At 40.1% G+C, this 23193-nt stretch overlaps 2 protein-coding genes across 2 annotated transcripts in view; one reads left to right on the top strand and one right to left on the bottom strand.

Moving 5' to 3' along the window:
• Nucleotides 1-23193, bottom strand: part of Oosp1 (oocyte secreted protein 1) — a 106335-nt gene that overhangs the window by 50876 nt on the left and 32266 nt on the right. The gene's annotated exons all lie outside the window — the stretch shown is intronic.
• On the top strand, nucleotides 5949-22226 carry LOC128123929 (cobalamin binding intrinsic factor). The gene is made up of 9 exons (XM_052760198.1): nucleotides 5949-7494; nucleotides 8171-8347; nucleotides 9381-9494; nucleotides 9925-10065; nucleotides 11483-11664; nucleotides 15856-16033; nucleotides 17117-17318; nucleotides 18613-18731; nucleotides 22165-22226. Exons 1-9 carry the CDS (start codon nucleotides 7422-7424, stop codon nucleotides 22224-22226), a joined length of 1248 nt encoding a protein of 415 aa, XP_052616158.1. The 5' UTR covers nucleotides 5949-7421.

Genomic DNA, 23193 nt, shown 5'->3' with positions numbered 1-23193 from the left:
GATGATATTGATGTCTCATTTGGGGGTAGACATTAATCCATCACTTCTTAGCATCTCGTGAATCCAGTAGTCTCTGAATTCACCACTTATTTGTCATGGCTATTTGATTCTACTGGGATATTTTGGGTTGAATATATATTTCCTGAATCTATTTTATGATTGGATAAGATAAAATGCTATTTTTTTTTAAAAAAAAAGTTATATTGTCTGGGTTTTCCAGAGAAACTGAACCATAAACCATAAAATTAAGGAACAGGTATTGTAAGACACCAATATATGCAATTATAGAAACTAAAGAATCTGATAGCCTATTGTCTGCAAGTTGGAGACCTAGGATTGTTGTTTGTTTTTGCTCTTTTACTTTTTGGGGGGCCCACCACCCAGCTCCTAAATAAATCACACATGGAGGTTTATTCTCAATTATAAATGCCTGGCCTTATTTCTTGTTTCTTGCCAGCTTTCCATAATTTAAATGAACTCATCTGTCTTTTGCCTCTAGGCTTTTACCTTTCTCTGTTTCTGTAGACCTTTCTTTCTTACTCTGTTGCTGGCCCCTGGGTCATCTTCCTTTTCTCTTGCTCTCTCTTCTTCCCTCTTCCCAGATTTCTCCTTCTACATATTCTCTCTGCCTGTCAGCCCCACCTATTCTTTCTCCTGCCTTGCTATTGGCCATTCAGTTCTTTATTAGAACATCAGGTGTTTTAGACAGGCACAGTCACACAGCTTCACAGAGTTAAACAAATGCAACATAAAAGAATGCAACACATCTTTAAATTGTTAACAAAAGCAGTAATAAAAAATGCAACACACTTTAAAATAATATTCCCTGACATAGGATAGCCCATAACATCATTCAATCCAGATCAAAAGGCCTGAGAGCCAGAGAATACACTAGTGTGAATTCCTGTCCAAAGAGCTGCAATGGTGAGATAAGATGCCCCAATTTAAGCAAACTTACGAAAGAAAAAAAAAACACCAGAAAGTGTTCTTATTCTACTCATCACACACACACACACACACACACACACACACACACACACACACACACACACATACACACATACACACACACACACACACACACACACACACACACACACACTGAATTCCATAACATTATATCTGAAAAGGAAATCTACTTAATCCATTGATTGAAATTCTAATCTCATCTGGAAACACCCTCACAGGCACATCAAGAAGTAGCATTTCCCCTAGGCACCTGTGGCCAGTCAAATTAACAGAGAATTAACCACCAAGAGATACAATGCTAATAGAGAGGCACAAACTAAAACAAAATCCTCAGTCTACACCAAGAAGCAAAGAAAAATTATTTTCTCATTCCCCACACTTAGATCTTTCATTTCTTCCTGATTCGTTGCATTATTTGGACAGGTATTCTTGACCATACCACTTGATATTGCTCAATATATACTTCAGTCACAGAGGCTGGGGCAACCTGAAGAAGATCTTGTTACCCATCGCCCAAGCCAATCCATCACCATTGCTGAGCTAGGCTAGCCCTCAGTATCCCTGATGAAGAGATGAGACCATCGCATCAACTGCCCTTAGTGGGGCTCCTCTTGATTTCTCTTATTCCAAGCCAAGTATGTGATATGTGTCATAAATACACTTTAGGATAAGATTACTCAAGTGAGATAGTGTCTCGATAGCTAAGAGCAGAGTGCTCCAGGAACATGAACTAAGACCCTGTGTTGGTTCTTATGTGTTTGGACTCCACAAGAGGGTTAAAAAAAAAGTTCTACAGTGCATATTGCATTAGGAAGGACCATGGAATCTGTGTTAAGTAGCCTTACTGTTCTTCCTGTGTTCTGGTCCTCTATGCCACAGCATGGTACCAAGAGACAATTTTGTTGTTGCTGCTGATGCTGTTGTTTCCAATGACAGAAACTTCCTGGGTCACAGAAACTTTTCAACATCATAGAAAGCTATCTTTTGATTTTGGTATGTAATCTATTTTCCCCCAATTCAACCCATAGTTTTTAAGTTATTCTCTTGAAATTATATAGTAAAAAAAAAAAATACTTTTTTTCAGACAATGATGGTGGCTCTCTTCTCCTTGTAGAGCACACATATTTAAAGCTTCTTCTCCTTTTCCCTTCAACTTCACACCATAAGTTGCAGAAAAGAGCCTCATCTGGCTTAGCAGGGGCAAGAAATGAGGCGGAGGCCTGGTCTGCTGCTGCTGCTGCTGCTGCTGAGTTTCGGGGCTTTGTCACTCCCTGCCTACTCTGGGCTCCCTTAGGCTTTGGGTCCCATATTGCACCTGCTCCAGAAGAGGTGCTGAGTCCTGGTCTTCACTGGGATGAGGTATGAATGGAGTCATGGCATAGAAAATAGACAGCTTCCAATAAAGACCATCCTATAAAGAAATTATTGCCAAGGTCCCTGAAGTTGAAGCGCCCAGATGCCTGCATTTGGCAGATGTCACCATGGCCACTGATCTACTTTACAGGTCAAGGCCATGTTCTGACCAAAGCAGGGCTAACAATCTAGTGTGTTTTGTCCCCTAGTCATGTTCAAATGTCCTGGGAGGTATGCAGTCAGCTGGGGTAGAGGGGTGGGTGGAATCCATTATGAGATAAACAATGTTCATTGAAACAGCAATGTTCTGATTGGAGACTGCCAGCCACATTTTCCCTTCTTAGTAATGTTCAAACCAAGCATCATGCATTGTCACACAGTAATCCAAATCAGGCAGTAATTGAGGACTACTTTTCTATAATGGGACATTATGTGGAGGTTCAGTGCTGAGAAAATAATACTCTATGGAATGGTGATTGGTCGGTATTTTGTGGTGTTTTCCAAATTCTTCAAAGCAAATGTTATGTAACTTTTCATCTAAGAACACATCAACTTATTTTGGGAACTAAAGGGGAGTATGAGTCAATTTTTTTCCTTTGTATTATAAGACACATTATATATTTCTATAAAAAATATAGAAATGTAGAAAGGTCAAGATTTCTCTTGAGAGAGAGAGAGAGAGAGAGAGAGAGAGAGAGAGAGAGAGAGACTGCTCATCTCTCAATCTGAGTATCTGAGTGTTGGCTCCTGAGAGTACACAGTTTTGTAAGAAATTTAAGAAATACTAATTGGGGTAGGGCTTAGCTCTTTCGGTAAAGTGCTTCTAAGTAAGATCACCAAATTCTACACACACACACACACACACACACACACACACACACACACACACACACAAAAGGCATACTGGCATGTGTTTGTAATCCCAATACTAGGGAGGTGGAGACAAAAGAATCACTAGGGCTCCCTGGTCAGGCAGCTCAGCCTTTTTGGCAAGCTCCAGGCCAGTGACAGACCTATCTCAAGCAAGGGTCATTCAGACTATTAGATATCTCACGTCCTGGTTGTGGGAGCTTGGGGGAGACCCTGGCTATATACAGGGATCATTTAGATTACTAGCCAACCTCCAGTCCTGGTTGTAGGAGCTCGATATGGCCTGTCTCAACCGATAACACAGATCACCAGGCTGTTAATCACAGCCTTCTGGAAAAACAGGTTATATGTCTCTTCCATTGGAAATACTATCATGTGTGCTTAACATTCCCGGTTTTCCTGGAGATCTGTGGCCACAAGGACCATCATGCTCCCAACAAGTAGTTGTATTCTTTGCAATATTTAAGTAAATTGCCTATCTGAAAAGATTTTCTCCAACTAACCAAGAAAAGCATGTATCCAAAGAACCCCTGTTATAATTATCCTAGTTATATGTAGCTGAGGATGAGGAAAAATGACTCTAAATATACATCCCATGCCCATTTCAAGACAGTGTCTTCTAGACATGCCAGGAAAATATTCATCCATAAATTCTCAACCCTAGATGAAGAATTACAGGCAATCTGTGGGTGCTTCAAGGGAAAATCAGTTTCCCCTAGGGATGATGCCTCTGCTGGATTACCCACCCAAGTGCAATCAGACCTAAACACAGTACCTGGGAGCAACATTAAATGGACTCAGTAGGTTACATACACATATGTAGCAATATATATGTTACATATGATGTAAAAAAGGAGGCTATGATTTTTTAATTTGAGGAAGCGGAAAGGGGACACAGGAGGACTTGGAGTGGGGAGAGGGAGGGGTGGAAAGGATGTAAATATATGACTCACATATGAAATTCTCCAAAAAATAAAAAAATGTAAATTTAAACAAAAAGAAAACATGGACAAAAATATTAAAAGATAAAGAAGTTTATGACTATATAGTGAAGGGTATGCTCTGAAAATGAATAAATGATTATACTGGCAAGAAAAAAAATCTCTCCAAGGGCTGGTGAGATGGCTCAGAAAGATAAAATCTTACCATTAAACCTGAAGACCTGAGTTTGATCCTGGGAACCCACATGGTAGAGAGAGAGAACAGACTCCTACAATCTGTCCTCTGACTTCTACATGCACACCATGCATGTGCACCTACACACACAAATAAATAAGTAAATAAATAATGATAGATGATAGATAGATAGATAGATAGATCTATATTTCCTATGACATATAAAACAGGTTTGGCATCCTAAAAAACAATTTCCATTAAAAAGACCACAAAGGTAAGGATGAATATGATCATAGAACAGTGATATACATATATGAAGATACCATAATGAAACTTACTATTTTATACACTGAATAAAAATAATAATATACCTGGACTGAGTCTACCAGGTTGACCTCAGTCTGTGGGGAAGGCTTTGCCCTGGAGGAGATGGGAATGGGGGGGGGGGCGTTGGGGGGAAGGTGAGGGGGACGGGAGGGGGGAGAACAAGGGAATCCGTGACCGATATGTAGAACTGAATTGTATTGCAAAATAAATTAAAATAAATTAAAAAATAATAATAATAATAATAATAATATAAAAAGAAAAGGAGACCATGACAGAAAAAAAAAGATGTGGACTCTCTCTTACACATTAATACTGTATAAGCTAGCTGGAGTCAACCACACAGAGATATAGAATATAGCTAAGAAAGCTTACAGTAGAGAAGTAAGCATGGAGCAAGAGATTTGACCAGGTCAGCCTTGGGCCAGTCATATTAATAATGAGCCTCTGGTGCCTCATTAATATGAGAGAGAAATGAATCCACACTTATATCCTTATAATGATATTCTAAGCATGAAACACTGAAAAATTTGATGTTCTATAGGGCAGATAGTAAATTTCACTTATTGCTATTGCTTATCATAAAGAGAAAAATCCTACATTTTTATCATTTATTTATTCTCTTTTTCTTCATTTTTCTAAGTACTACATGATTCTCAAAAGATCCCATGGCATCATGAAAAGACTGTTAGCTACCTGTCATGATACAGTTCATTCACAAAAAGCCCCCCTGGAGGATAATGAGAACAATGAAAGACCGGTAAAGGTAGAGAAAGAAGTGACAGGCAAAATGAGTCTCAAAGAAGACAGGAGGCAAAAATAAATGAGAAGCAGCGACCCTGTAAAACCTGAATGCTTTCCTTTTCAGGGATGTATTTAAGCTTGGGACAGGTTGCTTTGATTATACTGGCTCTGGGAACATGTAAGACTAATTTTGTACCATATATACGTGTGTGTGTGTGTGTGTGTGTGTGTGTGTGTGTGTGTGTGTACTAAACATTACCTAATTGACCAGTTAAAAGTCGAATTACAAGAAGAAATTGAAAATATGAGTAATAATCCAGTGTTCAGAGATCTCAGGAGACTGACTTGGACTGTAGAACCATTCCCCCGACTCTGCCATCCTCTTCATCCTGTGAATTCCACTCCATCTCTGAGGATTATTCTATTTTCTTCTCTCTCAGTAGGCATCTTGAACTTTCTTTCTTTTTTTGGTTTTTCGAGACAGGGTTTCTCTGTGTAGCTTTGCGCCTTTCCTGGAACTCGCTTTGGAGACCAGGCTGGCCTCGAACTCACAGAGATCCGCCTGACTCTTTGAACTTTCTTTTTAACTACATTCAAATATGCACTGACCTGTGTCTGCAACAGAATAGGCAACAGAAATGGTTAGACATGTGATTACAAAGGAGGCCCGCACCTTGTAGAGCCTTGAGAGTGTTAATAGACTCACTTCATTCAACACTGGAGCATGATGATCTCTTCCCATGGGGCTTTTGAGGTCTCATATACTCTCAGGCCATGCCAGTATCTCAGACCACTTCCTGTTGCCTGCACAAGATGTAGAACTCTCCGCTACCTCTCCAGCACCATGTCTGCCTGCATGCCACCATGTCCCACCATGATGATAATGAACTGAAACTCTGAACTGTAAGGCATGCAATTAAATGTTTTCCTTTATAAGGGTGGCCATGGTCATGGTGTCTCTTCACAGGAACAGAAACCCTAACTAAGACATTTAAAAACAATACTGGAGTTGTAGAGATGGCATGGGGTTAAGAGCACTGGGTCCAAAATCATCCGTACCCGAGTTCACATCCCAGTATGCACATAACAAGATGTGTCCTGACAAATGCCCACAGGGAAGAGGGAAAGAAGGACCACTGGGACTGGCTAGCTTTCAGCCTTGCCAAGAAAACCCAAACCCAAGGTTGAAGAAAACAACCCTGTCTCAAAGGAAAAAATTGGAAAGTGAAGGAGAATGACATCTGATAACCCACTCCTGACCTCTGTGTACACACAAACAAACATGTATGTACATACAGATATACATACCTACATATGTGTAATACTCACACATATGCATAAATTAATTAAATATTTTAAAAATAAAAAGTGTTCTATGAGAAAGCTACAGGTAGCAGAGTCCACTTTTATCCCGGGGCAGGAGAAACAAAATTAAACAAAACAACTTCTATGAAATTGAAATCCACTCCTTATCTAAAAATCAAACAACTTAAAGGAATCTTGACTGGGATTCAGGTCCAGGTTGACTCTATTGTGTATAGTCAGTATATCTACCTGAAGGTAGATTTCCACCAAAGAGCCAAAAAAAAAAAAAGGTGTCCTGCACAATGAAATGAACTAGTAACTATCAACCTAAACATTCATAAAATCATTGCAGATAAGCATCAGTAGGCTATTGGCCTAGGAGGAGTCCTGTCTATATTCACATGTTGGCCAAATATCCTACCAGTAATTACTTGGGAATTTGTCAAGAGATATTCATTATTTTGCTGCATTACCTGGCCCTCAGGTTCTTACATCATTCTGCTGCTTAGAAGTCACCTTCACACACCATGGAGGGCCTATACAGTAAGTAAACTGAGATGGGCAAATAGAAATGAGACATATCAAGGTAGGAGGGGTCAGCATAGGTATTTAAAAGTGGCTGGGTCTGGAGCAGATTGTTCTACAAAAATAAGTGAAACAAGAGAAGGTTGAGGCACACCTCATTAGCAAATACTAGTGTTCGTGGAAAGGGAGACGTGGACAGCACAAGACAGCGTGGCATGGCTTGGATTACCTTCTACCTTCTAAATGTTCTCTGGGCTGTGGCAGGAACCAGCACCCAAAACTCTTGCTGTGAGTATGGTGATTATTCCAATGGCAAAGAAGCAGTCTCCCTCCAGAGAGGCAGAGATCTCAGGCACAGTTCTACTGATGAGAAAGGGGTGGAACAGCAATCACTATAGGAGTTCTGAAGAGGTAGGCATAAGTCAAGGATGGAGACATAGCCATCTTTCATGACTTCACAGAATAATTCTTGGAGAGTCAAGTCCATACACTTTTTATGGAGAGAGCGTGAATTATGATTGCAGAAATGCTGGCTGCTGGAACAAGATAGATATTTAGTGGTAACTAAGACTACATGGGAGGCATGAATATCTGATAAGCAGATTATGCCTCAAATCATCAATATTTTTCATGAAAGAGTAGAGGGAAATGAATGCTAAAGAAAACAGTGACTAATAGGATAGTTAGAAATCATGTTAAATACTTCTGAGATGTACTGCTCAAAGTTAGCACATGAAAAAAATCACTTTAAAGATAGAGACTGTTGGAGAAGATGTAAGGACTAATGAGCCTCTAAAGAAAAATGCTGATATTTTCTGCATTTCTCTTCTGTCTCCTCAAATCTCTCAAGCCTTCTGCTAAAAGGCCTAGAAGACACAGGAAGGACACTTCTGGGAAAGGGATGAGGGATGGGGGCAATGAGGGATGAGTGGTGGGGTGTTGCAAGTGGCTTTCCTTTTCTCAGCTGTCCCCCCAGAACAGCAGCCCTGGGTCAATGGCCTACAAGTGCTCATGGAGAAGTCGGTGACAAAGTCAGACTTCACAAATCCCAGCATCCTGATTGCCATGAACCTGGCCGGTGCCTACAATCTGGAGGCCCAGAAGCTCCTGACTGACAGGCTCATGGCCACTGACAGTGCAGGTTAGACACTGGAGCCCTTCCCCGAAGCCTGAATCACACAGGCCACCCCGGACCCCAGGTCTCTGTCATCGCCCACCCCAATTCACTCACCTTTCCCTACACAGCAGAAGAACATCTGTAGCTAAACATATGTGACATCGGAAGAGTCAGGGGAGAGGGGAGGGATGCACAGGGAGCTCCAGACTCAGGGAAGAAAGCAGGCACTTCTGCTTCCAAATTTGCTGCTTATGAACAGTCACTGGATACCACTTACTCACCTTGCTCTCTAAGGACACAAACAATAACAATAGGTGTATGACAAAGGTTTACTTTCTGCCTCTAAGTCTCCACTGACTTTCATGGGTTTTCTCCTTTCTTTTCTAAACAGACAGCATGGGTTCTTTTCTTAGCATATATTAAACATAAGAAATAATTAGCTTCACTGTGCAGTCACTGAGTCACACAAACAACACTACATTCTATGTTTCTTCAAAGACTTCTTTCCATATTTCTTTCTTTGGAAAAAAAGAGGTTTTAAAATGATGTGAGTGCACTACTGCAAAATCCAAATCCTGGATTTGAGGTTTTGAATATAAGGCTGGTAGATGCTGTGTATGGTGACATACACCTATAACACCAGCACTCATCAGGAGTGAGTTCAGGGCCAGCCAGGGATACAGAGTGTCTCAAATATTAAAAGGAGGTAGTGAGCAGCAGCTGAATGATGGGCTACTGAGGGGGCTCCATGGGTCAAGGAGCTTGTTACACAGGCTTCCCCATCTGAGCTTGATCCCCAGAATTCACATAACGTTAAGAGGAATAACTGACTCCACAAAAATGCCTTTTGACCTCCACATACATCTGTGTTGTGGCTTGCACAGACACACACACACACACACACACACACACACACACACACACACACGAACACAGTAATAAAAATAATAAAAATAAATACATAGTTTAAAAAAAACAAGTGCAGCTCTCAATCTAGCCCTTGGTGGCGCATTGCCTGAGAATGCCTACCATCATAATTCTGTTCTCTTTTCCATAGACCTGACAAGCGGGCAAATAGCCCTCACCATTATGGCGCTCACCTCCTCATGCCGAGACCCTGGAAATAAAGTATCCATTCTGCAAAATAAAATGGAGAACTGGGTGTCTCCAAGTAAGACCTCGTGGGGAGGGAGGGAAGAGTGGAGGGCAGGGTCCTTCCTGAGATTTTTTTAACCTTGAAAGGAAAATATGGAAGTGAGAAGAGTGAAAAGTCAGAGAAGAGAAACAAGGCCGCCTATACTCCGATAGTCCCACCAGTGAGACACTCAGTTCTCAGCCAAAATGAGCTAGAGAAGCCAACTGCCCAGGCATGGACTGGGCAGCCACCATCCTCCCAGGGTCAGCAACATCCCTCTTGTCTTCAGATGCCAGATGACATTCTAATTCTGAGAAACACTGATGTCATCCTTTGCCAATACTGTCTCTTTTTGTGGTGACAGGTTTTCTAGTGATTTCTATTTAAAAGCTCCAGCCTATGCTACTCAAAACGTCTCCAGTGTGGTGAGTGTTAATCTAAGGATGGTTCTCTATTGTCTTCTGAGGCCCCGGTGCTGAAGCCTCAGCCTTCTATGGGCCCAGTCTGGCGATCCTCGCACTGTGCCAGAAGAACTCAGAGGCAACCTTACCCATCGCAGTGCGCTTTGCTAAGACCCTGATGAGGGAGTCTTCTCCCTTCAATGTGGGTAAGTTGATGCCATCAGACACTGACCGAGGTGAGAGTATCAGAGTCACAGTAGACGAGAGGTAGTGGTGGAGGGGGAAGCAAAGGAGAAAAACCTTCCATGGAGGTAGAGCTGGGAGCCATGCAGGTGGGGGTGGATGAAAAACATTGAACAAATGTTTGTTGGACTTGTGAGTTAAGGACAGACCTCCACTGGGACAATAAACATGTCACACAAGTTACAAGTAATTTTCAAATAAAATGGAGATAGATGTCTTACATCACCCCTACCCTGCACTCCATTAATGTATACCAATTCTCCCATATTCTGCATATTTCAAGATATTTCTCATTTTTTCCATCCAAATGTCCTCTAGAAACAGCTATTTTCTGAAGCCAACACAGGGACCTTCTTCTCCTTTTGTGTTACCCACATTGGGCTGCTTATGAATGGAATCCTTTCCCACTGTGATGCTATTTCCTTCTTAAACTTTCTGTGTGTAATGATCTTTCCTCTGTTGGGGCCCCTGGCATGGACTCCCTGTCATGACCCTCTGCCTCTCTCTAAGCAATATCATCTCAGGCTTTCACTCACTTCCACAGGCCTCAACAGTAAGCTTTTTCTTTTTACTATCAAGACAAGCAGGCAGATACAGTCTAGGGCCCTTCCCAGGGATCAAGAACAGGCTGGTATCCCTCTCCATCTGGAACCTCACACATGGTTGGGGCATCTCTGGCAGTTCAGTAAGTGAGGTGGACCTCTTTGTCTTCAGATGTCCATAGCACTGTTACTCTTAATGGAGCTATGAGACTTTCAAATGAGGTGAGAAGGGCAGTGACATACAGTTGCCATCTGGATGGCATTTTACTTGTTCTGGTCTTGTCAGAACTTGCTCATTTGACCCACACATGTTTATCACATGCAAATAATGAAAAGTCTCTCTGTGCTGGGTGCTATGATGGATGCAAAGTTCCCACTGCCCAAGCATGCACAGAACCACACACATGACACAGAATGCTGACAGAGCAAAACAGTCATAAACTACAAATGCTGAAGAGACTCAGGCTGCTGTGCTGGGAAAACCAAGATGCCTTCACTGAGGTGTGACAGCTGGGCCTTCCAGAACGCTGACATCTCAAAAGATCAACCTTGACATGAGAGAAGTGGGATTGAGCATACTGCCATTTACACTATTTAAAGTTTCAAAGTCTGCAGCTGTCCAGTTTATTTTAAAGCCTGACCCTGTTGCTTCCTGGCTGTGTGGTCATGGGCAGTTCCTTTACTGCTCTGAACTCCCACTTCCTCATCTCTTAAATGAAGATAGGTATAGGTCCTGTTCCTTAGGTGGTCCCAAGATCTAAAGGAGGTCCTGTCACTAGATCACAATAAGCACCTGATGAACATTGGCTGTGGGATCTGCCTCCCCTCTGCCTTCCAGACACAGGAGCAGTAGCAACCTTGGCCCTGACCTGCATGTACAACAGGATTCCTGTAGGTTCTCAGGAAAATTACAGAGACCTGTTTGGTGAGGCACTGAAGGTTCTTGTGGATAATATCAGCTCGAAAATCAACGCTGATGGCATCATTGGAGACATCTACAGCACCGGCCTTGCCATGCAGGTAAACCCATCCTATATGCTACTAATCTAGAGCAGAATAATAACCTTGAACTGTAGCACCAAGGGACTTTGTGTCTACTAACACACCTGGGAAAGTCCAACTAATGTGATTTGGGGTCAATTCCTGAACTACCTTGCTTCAGTTTCTCCACTAGCAAAATGCAGATATATGCTAGCTCATAGATAAAATGTAAAGACAAACTTAAAAGAATTCATCCTCCTTTCTTGGAAATATGGAACAAATAAATCAAGAATTTTGAGGGTTTATTATCAATAATAACCAGTTTACTAGTAACAGTCATATACTATTGAAAGTTTGATGCATACATACTGATTTGAAAGCAGATCTTCAAAAAACTTATTGATGGAATTTTCTGCTTCAAGCTTACCAGGAAAGTGTCCTTTTCCCCCATTTATGTTTACCTATAAAAAAGTTGGTTTGTATTTAAAATGATTAATCTAAGTAATCTAAAGATGACTCAAACATACACACACAAATAAATAAATAAATAAATAAATAAATAAATAATAAAAATAACCCAGTAAATAGTAGAGCCAAGTGCAAGAAGCTAAGTCTGTAGCCCATTTTATGCCTCCCTCACGTATCTCCAGGCTTAAATTAGGAAAGATGCTCCTTGACAGCCCCAAATCCATCGCCATCTTCTAGCCACTGTTCACTAGAGCAGGAATCATCCATGGTAAGCAGATATATCTCCTATGGATCAAGGAATAGATTATAAGAACTCAGCTGGTTATGGCAAAGCCACTACCTGAGGGATCAAAGAATTCCTTCAGAGGAAGCCAAATTCCGAGGAGCATTTGGTGTTATTTGGTTTGTTATATATCAGCTGTCTTCTGTTATGAAAATCATGTGTGCCTTCATAGTTTTCCCAATTGGTTTTTCCCTAAGAATTGCTAACAGTGTGGACTGATCACTCTCTGGCCATACACATTCAAGGAATTTGGAAACAGCCTCAGGAAAGGCTTCCTTCCCCTTAGCCCATCCGTTTCTCCCCTTTCAGCACTGGAATCAGATCTCTCCCTTAGCCACATTCAAGGACTAACAGAAATAATAGTCCAGACCACCATATGCTAGTCTCCTGACTTAAGGTAAATTCCACAAGGAGACACCACCTAGGTCAGGTGGACCTTAAGTAATTACTTTACACAATTTAGCTTGGACCCTCCTTTCTTACAGCCTTACTAACTTTATAGACCCCTAACTTCTTACCTAATCACTTCTCAGAATGTAGAACACATAGATCCCCTTTTTGATATACTAACTGGTCACTAGCACTCAATTGACATCCTGTTTTGGCACTCCCATTTTGGATTGTAAAATAAAGCCTGGTGGTCACTGCCTGAGGAAAATTCTTACCTGCCTTTATGACCCAGTAAGACTTCAAGCCTGGTGACCTTGCTCTGCAAGAGGATTGCTATTGCTTGGGTTTATAACTGGATTCCTGGGAGACTTGGGAGGAACGTAGAGAACTCAGAGGCAGAGAACTGAGAGAGATAAGGAGGATTATGAAAATAGAGAATGTGTGGACGAGATGGAAGATGAGGAAGAACCAGATGGGTAAGTACTAGCTGGGTAAGAACAAGATGAAAAGGACCTAGATGAGGCAGAATTAAGACAAGAGAATTAAGATAGAACTTAGAGGGAGCAGTAGATATAGAGAGAAATCATGCAAGAAAGGAGCTAGGCACAAGAACAGAACTGTGTAAATAGGATGTTATCCCAGTGGCATTAAAGCAAGTGGACTAAAGAGCTTGGTGTGCTGAGATTCTATTTTCCAAGAATACTCCTCGCCCTTTGTAGTTTTCTTTCCTGAGCCCCTGGGAAGTATAATATTATGTAGCTCTCAGTTACTATTAGAAGGAAATCATCTCCTAAAAAAAGAGAGAGAGAGAGAGACAGAGTGTGGTGTTGGTAACCTCCACAGACTAAAAATTAGGGAAGAGTCCAAACAGCACATGTAATAGTCAGTGTCAAACATAAGAGTGAAGACAAATCACCAGCCCAAAATACCATATGTGGAGGTGACTAAGAGCAAAGTCAGCTTTTGTCACGAAACAAAACATTTTTCCCACAGCTGACCCATACAAAAGCATCCCCAGAACTCATGTCTAGAAATTCCTGTGGAAAGCAGGCAGCCTGAAAGAATGAGGTTAAGACTGGGTTTGGCAGGCCGGGTCACGTGCTTAACCTTGTCTAACGAGTTTGATTGCTTTAGTGCCAGATGCAGAACTGTTTACTTTGCTGATTTGGCTTAGAACTTCTATTTGGGATTTCATCACTTTCTAGTACACTCTGGTAGATTATATCTGAGAATAAAAGCTTTTCCTATCAAAGGGTAAGACCTCATCCACATCCAGATACCACTTACCATGTAGATTTCTTGTCACTTAAGAAACATAACTCCTCCCTACCTGCCTGCTGAGGACTAACTACCTGGTGCCTCTTAGACCAAACTGCCTTCTAAAGTGGCCTCAAGGGAGAGCTAAGGTCTTCATTTGTCAAAGTTAATGGTGTGACCATACCTGTCACAAATGTCCAGGTGCCACAACTGCTCTCCCTAGCTGAAACAACTATCTCTGACTCCCCTCCACCTTCTCCCATTTTCTCTTCCAGCTTCATGCAAATGTGTCATTAGCCAACAAAGCTCAACTACCATACTTGGTGGCTCTAGTTAACGTAACTGTAAAGGAAGGGAGGATGCAATGAGTTTCCACATCATGCCTTGCAAAATGCTTTTCCACACTTGCACACTGGACTCTCAAATGATACCCCCTCCACACTTGATCTTAGCCAAAAGGCCGAGAAGCGATGATACCCCCTCCAAAGACAAGCAGGATTTATACTTTCTAATTTGCCCCAAAGATAGAAATCTAGGCAAGAATAAGTGAATTGCTTGGTATAATAATCCAGACTCATTTTTCCAGTTACAGAAGCCCAATTTTAAAAATGCCAATTTAATATTTCACTTTCCTAGGTGTGTCCAAGGCCAGATGAAGTGGTTTCAAGAAAAACCATAATAAAAAGATCAAATGATGACATCAAAGACCACTATTAGTTGTCTACCATCCATGGTTTCACTCATTCTCTCCTGACCTGTAGAATTTAAGATGGTCAATGACAGCTTGGTGCTTACTCATACAGTCCCAACTGTACAAGCAAGAGAAATGATTTTTCTCTTTCAGTATTGGTGTATCAGGGAAGGAGTGATTGGTGCAGGCATCCACCAGTCACTGTTCCCAAGAACTCCAGTGCAACCCAGAACATGATTCCATCCCAAGGCCAGGGTTGTGGAATGTAGTCAGAAGTTTTCCTGTGTGTTGCGCAGCTGCACCATCCCTCAGTTGCTTATAAAATAATCATTAAGAAGCTTATATTAATTATAACTGCTTGGCCATTAGCTCAGCATTATTACTGACTAACTCTTACACTTAAATTCACCCATAATTCTTATCTATGTTTAGCCACATGACTTGGTACCTTTTCTCAGTTCTGCCTTGTCATCTTGCTTCCTCTGTGTCTGGCTGGCAACTCCTAACTCAGCCTTCCTCTTCCCAGAATTCTTCTTGTCTACTTATCCCACATATATTTTCTGCCTGGCTACTGGCCAATCAGCATTTTATTGATCAACCAATCAGAACAACACACATTCACAGCGTACAGAACAACATTCCACAGCAGTGGAAACTGACTGACAGTCCTAACATAGACATGGGCTTTGGGAGAAGTCCACCAAAAGGTGTGCATGACAACACAAATCAAAAACCGCATGTGCCAGTCCAGCTGCCCTAGACTGCAGCTCCTTCTGTGGTTTGCTTTGTTACTCTTGTTCCACATTTAAAAACTATTCACATATACAGCAGTCTTGGCTGTATTTCCTGACTCCAGTCATTGACTAAATAATTGTTCAGTGGCTATTTTTTAAAATCATTTGTCAGTGTTTGTTTTTTTAATTGTTTTATTTTAATTTATGTGTATGGGGTGTTTTTCATATACATGCCTAATACCTGAGGAGGCCATAAGAGGGCAAGGCCTTGTGCTGCTTCAGTTTGGGTTCTGGAAGATCATAATGATTAGCAATAAAGTTCATCCCTCCTGAGAGCCAACTTCCTGCCATACCTAATCTTTCCTCTCTTTCTCTCTGCTTGCCCATGCCTGCCCCCTCTCTCCTAGGCTCTGTCTGTGACACCTGAGCAACCTATCAAGAAATGGGACTGCCAGAAGACTATGGATATGATACTCAATGAGATTAAGCAGGGGAAATTTGAAAACCCCATGTCCATTGCTCAAATTCTCCCCTCCTTGAAAGGCAAGACTTACCTAGATGTGCCCCAAGTAAATTGTGGTCCTGGTAAGAACTTTTCAATGGCTTCCCCTTTTATAACATAAAGGTGCTACTTAAAGTACAATGGCATGTGGCTTGATGTTGAGTGGAATATTAGATTGTTTTGTCAATTCATCCCAGATAGGTAGAGCTATGCTCTCCAATCCCCAAGCATGTGTACTAGCCCATAGCCAAAAGGCCTAGCTTAAGAATTCAGTTCCTTATACGAACACCTACTTTAAGGAGGTAGATGGCCTGTGGTCAACACAGGGAACTTCATTCATTTGACAAATGTACTGCCAAACATCACACATGTCTCATCTGCTCTTTTGTACTGCCAAACATCACACATGTCTCATCTGCTCTTTACAAAGTCAGGAGACAGACATGCAGATGAAACTCCAGACTTTACAGTAATGAAATCAGTGTTAAATAGGAATCAATATCATCTACATCGCAAAGGCAAAAAGAAGAGGAGAAGGAAGAAGGAGAGGAGGAGATGAATAACCAATTGTTGATTTTATTTGAAGGGCTGAAAAGGCACAAATGAAATTCACACAAGCCTTCAGGATATAATAATGACAGCCTGACACTCACAGAACACCAACAGGATGAGGTAGAAGCATAACATGTTACTTTGTAGCATTTTTGTATCCAATCAAATACAATACTGAAATATTTAAAATTCAGATTGCCTATAAAGAGCCTTCCTAAAACTTTTGTCACTCCAGAAAATGTCTGAAATCAACTCCTTCAATTCTTTTTATTCTTATCAAATACTTCCGCTTGCATCCACTAGTTAGTTTCATATGACAGGAAGAAACTATAAGCTCCTCATAGACTTCAGTGCCGAATCTACAGGAGTCAAACTCAAGCAAATCCACTGCCATCATGTGAAATACCTTATGCTGCTGCCCAGTGACAGCACAAGTCTAACATGGAGTCCTTGCCAGGATTCTGGAATGGTTGTCCAAGTATCTGTGTAAATAACCTAAAGGTTACTATTTTCTTGAAATCTTTTCTGGGATAAGTTCCCAATAACATTGACTTTTGCATCCATCACTCAAACACCAAAATCTTTAATAAACTTTGCCTTTTTGTTCCTCACAGATCATGAAGTGCCACCAACTCCAGCTGACTATCCTACCCCCGTCCCCACCTCACCATCTAATATTACCGTCATATACACCATAAACAACCAGCTGAAGGGGGTTGATCTGCTCTTCAACAAGACCATTGAAGTTAGTGTGAGGAATGGATCTGTGCTACTTGTTGTCCTAGAAGAAGCGCAGCGCAAAAACTCCATGTTCAAGTGAGTGGTGCAAGTGATGTTGTCATCCCCCAAGATGAACTCAAATTCCCATATATTCTCTCTCCCTCTCCCTTCTCTTCCCTCTCCCTCTCCAGGTTTCCCTCCCTCCCTCCTCCTCCCCTCCTTAAGATCATGCAACATGTAACTAACAGAGTTCAGAGCTAAGCATGGATTTGACTGTCTTTGAAATTCATGTTTCTACCCACTGTCCTGTTAAGAAAGAGTAGAATGTGGAAATGAATCCTAGGGGAGAATTAAATGAAATGTTAACCGTTTGCAAAAAGAGGAAGCAATAGAGGAAGATAGGGAGATCACAGTTTAGTAGTTAAGGGACCATGCTAATTCATGGGGGGAAAAAGAGGACACTTGATGCCCAAACCTTCTGGATATACTTTACAAGTTTAGCATTTAATATTGCCTGATTTTTCTTCCGTCTATAAATATGAAAAGGACACACAATACATAATAGAAACTTGGAGAGAAAAAAACATAAAGAATAAATTGCCTTCACAACCACAATATAATCAGTTATTTAATAATTTGGTAGACTTTTTTTCTATGGATGGTACAAACAGTTGTGATTCTTCATATTCATTGGCTGGCATATGTTTCTCTAAAATCTGAGTCCTTAATTTTTTAAAATGTATTTTATGTTTAATTATGTGAGGAATGCATATACACATGTTAGTGCACGTACCTATGGAGGCCAAAGGCACCAGACACCATGCTTCTTTGAAGACAGTACTCTGAGAATTTGGACATTGCTAAAGTTGATCAATAATAGAACACATCCCCAAACAATCCTCATGCCCACTGTCCTCTATGATGGCAGTTCCTTTTATTGCCATGTAATATTCTATAGAGGAGAACCTTGGGCACTAACTGAGCCATGGAGATGTATGTAAGAGTAGAAATGTTTTATTGTACATACATGAAGAGACTCATTAGTCTGGAGTCTTCACCATACCAAACAGAAATTAACCCATGGAATCTGGCAAACACATAATAAATTGTGCAAACTGAATTGTTTGTTCTAAATAATGTATCCATAAGACATGAATATCTAAATATGGAAATACCTATCAACCTACTCAAGTAAAAATATAAAGAAAACCCCTTTATTAATTGAAATTCCATTTTAAGTGGCATGATTCTATACTCATTACTCATTTGCATTTTCTCTTTTGAATATTATTTGCATCTGCTCTTTAAAGCATTTGAACATCTGTCCTCCATCTTGCCTCCTGTTGCCTGACTTCAACTAAGGTGGTAACTATTTACATTTTATTCTTAGATTTGAAACCAGAATGACATCTTGGGGCCTTCTTATCTTTTCTATCAACAATATCGCTGAAAATGTTAATCACAAGACATACTGGCAGTTCCTTAGTGGCAAAACACCTTTGGCTGAAGGTAAGGAAAGAAAAGGAATATGTTTTTCTTCCACTTGGAAGGCTACATTTACAAATTCTTTAATTAATGTACTTGATAAATGTGATGCTGTACATGTTTATGATAAGGATATACATAGGAACTGAATGTCATATGTAGTCATTACATAAATACTCTACAATTATTAGAGACTCTTTTTACAGGAAGGTAACTAAATCCATGAGATGTGATATGAATTATATACATTGGTGATGAACTCCAAGTAACCAATAATGCATCAGCATAGCATTAAGTAAAGAAATGAAAGCATATCCCCCTTGGGACCACTTAGCCAAGAGCAAGTCCAGATTTGAATTCTCTACTTCATTACACCTGTGTCTTCCATCCTCTGTCTTTCTGTTGCATGACTCTGAATCTGTGCTTGCCTGAAGAAGACTGTCTTGTCAGTCTGCCTGGCCTGTGTGTGCTGTGTGCATCTGTCATGATGTGTCTCTGTCTGTGTGTGTCTGTGTGTCTGTCCCTCACAAAGGGCTTTGATCTGTGTTTATTGAACAGCACAGAGTATCACATGAGGAAAGAATGGGATACTTTACAGAAATCTTTAACAGTACTACAAACATCAGTGTTTATAAACCAATTTCCATAGATGGATGCTTTCAAACTTTATGATAGATTTTAGGAAGTTGCTTTCAACTTCTGTATTTGCTGCTTTCAGCAAATGATACACATGCATTGTTCTGGGTAAGAGGCATGGAAGAGTACATAACTTAATAACTTAATATTACATCTATGCATTATCTTGGGTTGTAAAAGTTGATTACATGGGAAATTCAAGGCAAGTATGTTGATTCTTATACTGTTCTCAGAAAGGTAGGTTAAGTAAACAGGCTGAGTACTCAGTAAGGTAACAGTCTTAAGTCTTAAGTGCCCTCAAGTTATGCTATTAACTCTAGCGGTAAAATCCAGCAAAAGTTTTCATAATATCACATCACCATGAGATGTCAAAGTGACCTGTATGAAACATGAGCCTAGAATTTAACAGAACAGACAACCAAGTCCAGGTTCCCAAACTCTAGGACAAGTGAGCTTTCTAACATAGATTCATCAAAAATTCAGCCCTCACCATCTGTTTAATCTCTCAAAGAAGGAATGTTGTCATGGCATTTATGTGGTAAATATAGCTAGAGTGAAACTCAGATTCCAGCAAAATCTTAATTTTTCTGAAAGTTTTGCATAAATGCTGAAACATCTTCCCACTTAAAGAGAGCACTGAGACATGCTTTTGTCTAAGGATCATGTTGACCTGACATTGTTACCATGAAGAGGACTGTAAATCCAAACAGAGTCACAGGAGGCCAGTGTTGTATCCTGAAGGCTCCATCCTCCAGTTTCACCATGGGAGAGATGTTTTGCTTGTCATCTACCATGGAGTTAGGAAAAACTGGCCAGTCAGAATTCATGAGCTGCAGCAACAGGCTTTGCAGAAAGTTCTTCTCATAGTTATAATCTACATTAGACAAATAAGGAATCAGTCTCTATAGCTATAAAATGGAAATGCCACTCCTTGGGTTGTTGTTAGGATTAGAAAAATTGATTACAAATATTAACTACAATATCTTTTGCAGATTATGGGTTCAAAACACTGTTATTATTGTCATTTCTCCCACCACCTTGATCTCAAGAAATCATTCTGAAATTTTAAAGGGATTATTCCCCTTGTCTGCCAATTACTTCCCTTCTCTGGGAGCAAGGACAGTAAAAGTAAAGATAGCAGATTCAAAAACATTTGGGCATGAAACTATCATATTTCCTGCTGCCTGAACACCTAAAAGATAAAAGCTATCAATATCATCTATCATTATTGGCTTGAAAGATTCTCAGCCTACTGCCCCTCCTATTTCTTACAAAATCTTCCAAAAATAAGTGAGATTCTCCCTTGAATACTTTAATTTGAGCTATTTATTGTATGATTCCTATGTGCCAGATACATCTTTTTTTTTTTTTTTTTTTTTTTTTTTTTTTTTTACTATTAACCTGTAACTTTTATTTTTATTTTATACTTTAAGGACTAAAGCTTCACATATAAAAATAAACAAGGTGCAGAGGTAATACTTTATGCTAAAATAGAAACAGAGGTACTGTATAAAGACAATAAATTTGCAATTGTGACAATATACAAAAATATCATAACCAGAGGTAGAAATGTAAAATGCAATGACAAAATAACCTTAATTTGCATTAATATACAAAATTGAAAGAAGATACACTGTAACAAAATTAATTTTACAAAATTAAAGATACAAAAATATCTTAAATGGAAGAAACATATATACAATATAACCAAATAATTTTGAATTTTTGTCTAAGATACTTAGACAAAAATATAAATATATATATACAGTATAACAAAAATAATTTTGACTTTATATCAATATACAAGATTCCATATCAATGTATATTATTTAAAACTGATAGTCTACCTTTGGTCTTATCATTTCTACCCCATTTTTTTCTATTCCAAACAAGGTCCTTGAATTTAATCTCTATTGTTCTGCCCCAAACCCTGTAACAACTTGTTATCAACCTCCTAAGATGACAATTATCCATAACTTTGAGAAAAACCCAAAAGCCACCCTCCCCATCAATTGATAAAGTAGGTATCATTTTCTTTTTTTTATTAAAGATAACAGCATTTCAGAGAAAATATTTAACAAAATTTTCGACATGAGAGAAAAGAGACTGGCACATCTTAAGGGGTTACCCCCAAAGACAAGATCCATAAAATGGCAACCTAAATGCTAAAAAAGAGAAATATATAGATATCTGTCATGCAAGATAAAAAAACAAATACAAGAGGAAAATAAAATATCTTTACCAAAAAGAAGAAGTGGAGGAGAAACAGGGAGAGAGACAGAGAAGGAATCATTCCACCTGTCTAGGGACTGGATAGATGGCTTCATAGTTAAAAGCACCTACTGCTCTTGCAGAGGACCCAGCACCCACATCAAATGACTCACAAAAGCCTGTAATTACAGTTCCTCTTCTGGCTTCCACCAGCACCTTCACACATGTGGCACACACACACACACACACACACACACACACACACACACACACACCTAATAAATCTTTTTGAAAGAAAGAAATCCATGAACAGGGCTAGCAAGAGCTGGCCAAGACATTTGACACCAGACTTGGTGACCTGAGTTTGATTCCTGGGACCCACATGATGGAAAGAGAGAATCAACTCTGACCTTCACATGCATGCACCTACACACATACACACAAATAAGTAGCAATAATAAAAGTATTTTAAAAGAAATCCTTAAACATCCCAAATTCATATTTCTACCCACTTCTCCCCGTGGTAATTTAATAGGCTTAACGGGCTGATGTTTTGGAATGGGAAGTTTACATGCACCATGGACATTTGTTATCCTTTGCCTCTTTCCAGGGGTTGCTTACTATGTTCCCTCCAACTATGAGCACATCACAGCCAACTTCACCCAATACTGAGGAGGATCTTCTGCTGCATGTGACCAAAGGATGAGGTTTTTTTTTTTTCTCATTTCATTTCAAATCTATGCCAAGAAAAGTGGATGTTAACAATGCTACTCTATTTCTGATTTTAAAAAAAAAACCCACAGAGCCACTGTGGGGAAAAACAGTGCACAATACAAACTTCCTGGGGTACTCACCATTGTTACTCATGAAATAAAACTTCTGGCTTCTCAAAACAGACTGTCAGTTGCCATTTACAACTCTGGTAAGGGAGAAGGAAAGCCCCAGTGATTTGGGGAGATCAAAGCAATCTTCTGGATTAAGCAACACACTCACTACTTCAGACATCTCTGAAGTCTCCAGAAGGAAGATGGGACCCCACAAAAATGACTCTACTTAGTCCAGAAATATGTCCTTGTACCTAAGAACATTACTCAATGATCAGCCTTGGACTGATAATTCTTTAGGACAATTCCAAGATGAGACGGTCCATCATACTATACTTTTAGCCAGAATCTCAGACAATCTTACCCATTACTCTGAGACTGGCTGCAAACTCTGTAGCTCGTCCTTTTGAGACCTAACTATCTAAGCTTTCTTACAGGACCCCACAGAGATACCATTGAGCCCTGAATAACAGGAAGCAGTTCTAAGGAAACAACACCCCTCTCCCGAAGGTTTCATTTTTCTCAAGGTTATGGATGGATGGTTGTAGAGTTGGGAGGTGGAATAATAAAATTTACACTCAGTATTGTCCTTTTTAAAAGAAAAAGGGATATGGATAGGTGTGGAGACCAGCTGGGAGACGGGCTCCCACATTTTACCCCAGGGTACTCTTGAGGAGAGAAGGATAAGAGATTTAGATAGAAGGATAGAGGGGAGAAAAACAGATAGAAACACAAGATAGCCTTGGGAGGGCCTGGATCCTAATCCACTGGCCCTTTTGTCTCTTATAAAGGGCTATTTATAGGAATGCCAAGGG

Source organism: Peromyscus californicus, unplaced genomic scaffold (assembly GCF_007827085.1).
Source record: "Peromyscus californicus insignis strain IS unplaced genomic scaffold, ASM782708v3 Scaffold_4__1_contigs__length_199733344, whole genome shotgun sequence".
Lineage (NCBI taxonomy): Eukaryota > Metazoa > Chordata > Mammalia > Rodentia > Cricetidae > Peromyscus > Peromyscus californicus.
Note: the sequence above shows the minus strand (reverse complement) of the source record. Positions and strands in the feature narration are given on the sequence as shown.